The sequence below is a fragment of the Hyaena hyaena genome, unplaced genomic scaffold, assembly GCF_003009895.1.
Source record: "Hyaena hyaena isolate Hyena2069 unplaced genomic scaffold, ASM300989v1 scaffold_790, whole genome shotgun sequence".
NCBI classification, from domain to species: domain Eukaryota; kingdom Metazoa; phylum Chordata; class Mammalia; order Carnivora; family Hyaenidae; genus Hyaena; species Hyaena hyaena.
In genome coordinates this window covers 819877-827564 of record NW_024081412.1, presented here as the reverse complement: position 1 = coordinate 827564, position 7688 = coordinate 819877, and the positions used below count along the sequence as shown (strand labels likewise).

Sequence of the window (7688 nt, the reverse complement as noted above, 5' to 3'; positions counted from 1 at the left end):
ATGAAAATATAAACTCTCTCTCTCTTTCTCTCTCTCTCTGGAAAAACAATACCTTTCCGAATTAAATACTATCAAGAATGATGATCTGATTCGGACAGGTTTCAGTAAACATTGATGTTTTATATGTGCGACTCCTGTATAAAGGACCTGGCTTTTATATAATAAAACACATTTATTTAACTCAGCTTCTAAGAATATTGACTAAACATGATATAAAGCAAGGCACAATTATAGATTACAAATTATGTGAATAATGTTCACTTATGTTGGTGTCATGTGATGCTAACGACACACCATATTCTTGTAATTTATCAAAAGGATTATTAATTGTGCCCATTAATCAATAACAAAAATGGAAATAATTATTTTGAAAACTTTGAAAGTGAGAAAAATGGGGGGAAAGTTGTAATTAATTTTATGTCTATGTTAAACTATTTTGAAAATGGCAAATAAAAGATTTGAAAAAGGTTTTATCATTTTCAGTCATGTAATTATCAATCAATATGTAATTCAAATAGAGTACTGTGAATAATCTCTGTCATCTATTTCTTCCTTTCCAGTATCACTACTGTTTGAAACGATGAAAAACGGAAACACCACCTCATATTTTATTCTTCTAGGACTCTTTAACCACACAGAAGCCCAACTATTTCTCTTTGTGATGGTTCTGACAACTGCCTTTGCCTCTCTAGTGGGCAATGTCCTCATGATTCTCCTGATTCACCAGGATGCCCGGCTCCACACGCCCATGTACTTCCTACTGAGCCAACTCTCCCTCATGGACATGATACTGGTATCCACCATTGTGCCCAAAATGGCTGCTGACTATTTGACTGGAAAGAAGTCCATCTCCCTTGCTGGCTGTGGGCTGCAGATATTCTTCTTCCTGACTTTAGAAGGGGGTGAGTGTTTCCTCTTAGCAGCCATGTCCTATGACCGGTATGTGGCTGTTTGCCACCCACTGAGATACCCTGTCCTCATGAACTGGCAATTATGCCTGAGAATGACTGTGGGGTCTTGGTTCCTGGGGGCAGCTGATGGGCTCATGCAAGCTGCTACTACTCTGAGTTTTCCATTTTGTGATGCTCATGAGATCAATCATTTCTTTTGTGAGGCCCCTAGTCTGTTGCCTTTGGCTTGTGCTGACACTTTTGTCTTTGAGTATGTAATGTACGTATGCTGTGTGTTAATGCTCTTGGTCCCATTTTCTTTCATCCTGATTTCCTATAGTCTCATCCTTGCTTCAGTTCTCCAGATGCGTTCCAGAGAAGTCTGCAAAAAGGCTTTTGCCACCTGCTCCTCACATCTTTCTGTGGTGGGACTCTTTTATGGAGCTGCCATTTTTACCTATATGAAACCCAAATCCTACAGGTCAGCTAACCATGATAAAGTAGTGTCAGTGTTCTATACTATCTTCACCCCTGCGCTGAACCCCCTCATCTATAGTCTAAGGAATAGTGAAGTCAAGGGAGCCCTAAGAAAGTATATGGGTCAGTGTTCTGCCTTAAGTCATGATTAAAATTACATTGACTTTCTTCCAATTTAAAGTCTGTACAAAGTGGTTTTGTGGGATTTCCTAGAAGAAAAATACATATGCATTATATCTATGTTATTACTATTTTTCTTTGAAATGCAGATAGACCTCTGTTGTTTGGATCTTTTGCTAAGTTGTCCTGAACACAGCAAATTGTGGATTGTTAAAAATCTGTTAATCAAAAATAATTAAAATGTTTTTACATCACACCACTCAATAAACACACCACCCAATAAGTTCAAAGAATGAACTAAGTAACTAAACAATTTTAAACATAAATTGTTAATTTCTTTCAAATTGTGGTTTAACTTACAAACGTTAGAATGCTGACAGCTGAAGTTTACCATTCAACCAGTGTCAACAGCTTGGACTTAACTTTCCGCACTCGCAAAAGACAATTCTCCCCAGAGTAGAAGTGTTTTTCATTCTCTTTTCCAGTAAAATCACTCAACCAAGATACTACTATTAGTCACATTTGTATCTTTATGCTATAGTTTGGCCTATTCTAGAATTTTGCTTCAAAGAAAATATAAAATAGGTATATTTTTATATCTTGTGTCATTTTCTCAATATGTTTTTAAAGATTCTGTCACAATTTTAGGTTTATCACCTGTTTCCTTTTTGGTTCCTGATTAATATTCCCATCTCTGAATCAAATACTCTTTGTTTACCTACTACTTTGATGATGAATATGTGGGATATTTTCCGTCGGGAACTGTTATGGCTAAAATAGCTTTAACATTCTTTCTGTGATTCACATGTTTTTATTTCATTTGGTAGATGTATGACTAATTTTTTACTGAACAGTGTAACAGTAACACTGTTTAATTTTCCATGGCCACCAGCAAATCACAAGAGTACTACTGGTTCCAATTGGCAGCAATTCTGGGTAATGTCAACTTTTTTCGCTTTAGCTATTGTAGCATGGATATACTTACTCATGTTGGTTTTATTTTGTATCTCTCTAATGATTAATGTTTTTGAGGATGTTTTTATTACCTCATGGCCTATGTGCTTATCTTCCTTTGTGAACTATCAATTTTCATTTTTTGGGGAAAAATATCTAGATGCTTCCATAGCAAAAACAAGGTGGTGGTTTTGTAGCAAACAATATATAATGTTCATAGAGTTATTTGGAATTTTTGAAGTTAATTATATTTGGGCTACTTGTTACTATGTGTTTCTAACAAGTATGCTTTTATTCCATTTTCAAAGGTTAATTATTTTCATTAAAGTGGTATTTAGGTAATACATTTCTTTCTTAATGTCCATTGGGTTTGAGGTATAGGTTTATTTGTTACTTTGTTTTAATTATGCATCATAACACAATATTTCATTTCTATTGGTGTTATCATGTCTTGAAAATCTGATATATTTTTTCTGTAGTAGGTAATTTTTGTCTAAAGAACAACCATAAAAAAATAAATTACAGAATTTATGGTTCTGGTGTTTTTTTCAGGGTATATTTCTTGCTTTTTCTGGTAAATGGTTATATACCTAAAATGATTTTCAGCCAAGAAATTTGGCACCTTTGAAGACGTTGTTGTTTTTGCAGAGAAAATCATTATAAATATATACATATATTAATACATCTCTATATTTACAAATTCATATTTAGGTATTCTCCAAAGACTTAACAGTCAACTGTGAAATGTACTTTAAGACAATAGTTTAAAATAAGAAGTTTAGAAATTAATTTTGTATTTTTTTATCTTTGCCATTTTAGTTTAATCTGAATCCTATTTTTCAGGACTCTTTTTCTTTTATTTCCCAATTTTTATCTAAATTCCACTTAGGTTGTATATAATGTAATATTGATTTCAGGTGTAGAATTTAGTAATTTATCACTTATGACATCCAGTCCTCACCACAAGTGCCCTCCTTAATGCCCACCACCCATTTAGCCCATCCCCCATCCCTACCCCTCCAGCAACTCTCAATTTGTTCTCTATAGTTAAGAGTCTCTTGGGGGCACCTGGGCTGTTCAGTTGGTTGAGCATCTGACTCTTGATTTTGTCTGAGGTCATGATTCCATGGTTATGGAATCGAGCCCCGCATCATGTCTGGACTGAACACGGAGCCTGCTTAAGATTCTCACTTTCACTGCTTGCCTGTCCCCTTACTAGCACTCTCTCTCTCTCGCTCTCTAAAACTAAAAAGATTTTTAAACGTCTCTTATGGTCTGTTTCCCTTCCCCCCCTTACCCTGTGTTTATCTGCTTTGTTTCTTAAATTCAACATATGACTGTATATATATGGTATCAATAGCACTAACTGTAACATGTTCCTTGTGTGGCATATACCCTGAAGACATAAAACACTATAGAATGGACCTAAAGCTGTCTCATGATGTCCTTATTTCTGAAATTTGTTTGGCAAGGATGAAGTAAATTGTGGACACTTCATTTTCTCCAACTCTCCTTTAATTTTCTGAATATGGAAAAAAAAATACTTTTTCCTGAAACCCTAGGGGATTTAGTGGAAATTAATAGCTGAAACTATTACAGTCTGTAAGGTTATATTACTATTATAAATTTTATTATTTATTATGAAAGCTAGCAAACCACATAATACTACAAGCAATAGAATTAATTCTACTATTCTGCTACTCATTATCATTTAACTATTTGTAAACATTTGCTGGAAAAAATTGTTCGTCCATAGTTATGACTTTTGTGTGATAAATAAAATGGTGCTTTATTTATTTGAATTTTATTGTTTTTATTCAGGTGATCACATTCACAATAATTATTAAATAGGACCATATTTTACTCTTCTGTGATAAATATTTATTTACCTTTCAAATGACTGATAGAATTTAAAACAATGCAACACACAGGATAATATTCACCACTCTTATGTAGCAAATCACCCATATTTGATGATGACTTTTAGAAGGAACCAGTAGTGTGAAATATAGTCCTGGTCCATGTCACCATCACTGACCTACCACTGATGGTGACCTACCACTATCACTATCACTGATGAGATGTAACAGTAACCACAGGTTCACTCATCAGCAGGCCAGGCCAAGTGTGAGAAGGCCAAAAGTGTCCTCAAGAATAGTTAGTTCTTACCACTAATAGGGCTTTTGTAAGCTTTTGTTTATGTGTGAATACATGGCACAGAAGTTTCCTTAGATAACGGGCAATCTTACTAGAGGAGGTGAACAAAGTTATAGTTCTATTTCTTATTGTTGCTCAGTTATTTTATTTTAATATAATTATTTGTAAAATTGGTTGCAATAAAACACCCAGTATTCATCCCAACAGGTGCCCTCCCCCATGCCCATCACCCCTCGTCCCCTACCCCCACCCCCATCGCCCTCAGTTTCTTCTCAGTCTTTAAGAATCTCTTGTGGTTTGCCTACCTCCTTCTCTGTAACTTATTTTCCCCTTCCCTTCCCCCATGGTCTTTGGTTAAGTTTCACAAGATCCACTTATGAGTGAAAACATATGGTATCTGTCTTTCTCTGCCTGACTTCTTTCACTTAGCATAATACCTTCCCCTTCCTTCAACATTGCTACAAATAGCCAGATTTCATTCTTTCTCATTGCCATGTAGGATTCCATTATATATATAAATCACATCTTCTTGATCCATTCATCCGTTGCTGGACACTTAGGCTCTTTCCATGCTTCAGCTATTATTGAGAGTGCTGCTAGGAACATTGGGGTACATGTGCCCCTGTGCATCAGCACTCCTGTATTCCTAGGATAAAGTCATACAGGAGTTCTATTGTTAATTTTTTGAGGAACCTCCACACTGTTTTCGAGAATTGCTGCACCAGTTTACATTTCACCAACAATGTAGGAGGGTGCTCACTTCTCCACATCCTCACATCCTATAGTCTCCTGATTTGCTCATTTGAGCCACTCTGACTGGCATGAGGTGGTATCTCAGGGTGGTTTTAATTTATATTTCCTTGATGATGAGTGACATTGAGCATCGTTTCATGTGTCTGTTGGCCATCTGCATGTCCTCTTTGGAGAAGTGTCTATTCATGTCTGATACCCATTTATCAGCTAGATTATTTGTTTTTCGGGTGTGGAGGTTGGTGAGTTTCTTATAGATTTTGGATACTAGCCCTTTATCTGATTTGTCATTTGGAACTATCTTTCCCCATTCCATCGGTTGCCATTTAGTTTTGTTGATTGCTTCCTTTGCCATGCAGAAGCTTTTTATCTTGATGAGGTCCCAATAGTTAATTTTTGCCTTTACTTCCACTGTGTTTGGAGATGTGTAGAGTAAGAAATTGCTGTGGCTGATGTCTATGAGGTTGTTTTCTACTTCCTCCTCTAGGGTTTTGATGGTTTCCTCTCTCACTTTTAGGTCTTTCATCCATTTTGAGTTTATTTTTGTGTATGGTGTAAGAAAGTGATTTAGTTTCATTTTTCTGCATGTTGTTGTTCAGTTTTCCCAGTACCATTTGATAAAGAGGCTGTCATTTTTCCATTGGATACTCTTTCCTGCTTTGTAAAAGATTAAATAGCCATACATTTGTGGGTACAATTATGGCTTCTCTATTCTATTCCCTTGGTCTGTGTCTGTTTTTGTGTCAATACCATACTTTCTTGATGACTACAGCTTTGTAGTAGAGGCTAAAGTCTAGGATTGTGATGCCTCCCATTTTAGTTTACTTCAATATTACTTTGGTGATTCGGAGTCTTTTATGGTTCCATACAAATTTTAGGATAGTTTGTTCTAGCTTTGAGAAGAATGGTGATGCAATTTTGATGGGGATTGCATTGAATGTGTAGATTGCTTTGGGTAGTAATGACATTTTAACAATATTTATTCTCCCAATCATGAGCATGAAATGTTTTCTCATTTCTTTGTATTTCATTCAATTTCCTTCATAAATTTTCTATGGTTTTTAGCATGCAGATCTTTACATATTTGATTAGGCTTATTCCTAGGTATTCTATGGGTTTTGGTGCAAATTGAATGGGATCAGTTTCTTGATTTCTCTTTCTGTTGCTTCATTATCGGTGTATAAAAATGCAACTGTTTACTGTACGTTGATTTTGTACCGTGATACCTTGCTGAATTCATGGATCATTTCTAGAAGATTTTTGGTGGAGTCTGTCAGGTTTTCCATGTAGAGTATCATGTCATCTGCGAAAAGTGAAAGTTTGACTTCTTCTTTGGCAATTCTGATGAATTATATTTCCTTTTGTTATCTGATGGCTGATGCTAGGACTTCCAACACTCTGTGAAACAACAGTGGTGAGAGTGGACATCTCTGTCATCTTGCTGATCTCAGAGGGAAATCTCTCAGTTTTTCCCCATTGTGGATGATATTAGCTGTGGGCTTTTCATAAATGGCTTTTATAATGTTTAAGTAAGTTCCTTCTATTCAGACTTTCTTGAAGGTTTTTATTAAGAAAGAATGCTGTATGTTGGTTTTTAGCAGTTCTTTTGTTAATGTGATGTATCACATTGATTTATTCGTGAATATTAGCCAGTCTGTAACCCAGGAATGAATACCACTTGATCACAGTGGATAATTCTTTTTATATGCTGTTGAATTTAATTTGCTAGTATCTTGTTGAGGATTTTTACATCCATATTCATCAGGGATATTGGCCTACAGTTCTCTTTTTTTGCTGGGTCCGTCTGGTTTGGGAATCAAAGTGACGCTGTCTTCATAGAATGAGTCCTGAAGTTTTCCTTCCATTCCTATCTTTTGGAATAGCTTGAGAAGAATGGATATTAATTCTGTTTTAAATGTCTCGTAGAATTCCCGAGGGAAGCCGTCTGGCCCAGCGCTCTTATTTATTGGGAGATTTTTTATAACTGATTCAATTTCTTTACTAGTTATGAGTCTGTTCTGATTTTCTATTTCTTCCCGTTTGAGGTTTGGTAGTGTGTGTGTGATTAAGAATGTGTCTATTTCTTCTAGATTGTCCAGGTTTTTAGCATATAATTTTTTATAGTATTTCCTGATTTTTGCTTGTATTTCTGAGGGGTTGGTTGTAATAAATCCATTTTCGTTCTTGATTTTATCTATTTGGGTGCTCTCTGTTTTCTTTTTGAGAACCTGGTTAGAGGTTTACCAATTTTGTTTATCTTTTTAAACCAAATTTGTTTCATTGACCTGTTCTGCTTTTATATATATATATATATATATATATATATATATATATATATAT

General features: G+C 35.3%; 1 protein-coding gene across 1 annotated transcript; it reads left to right on the top strand.

Annotated features, from left to right (window-relative positions):
* The first annotated feature begins 541 nt into the window (after positions 1 to 541).
* On the top strand, positions 542 to 1519 carry LOC120221425 (olfactory receptor 2T8-like). Its single transcript, XM_039218804.1, has one exon. It carries the CDS (start codon positions 581 to 583, stop codon positions 1517 to 1519), a length of 939 nt encoding a protein of 312 aa, XP_039074735.1. The 5' UTR covers positions 542 to 580.
* The last annotated feature ends 6169 nt before the right edge of the window (positions 1520 to 7688 follow it).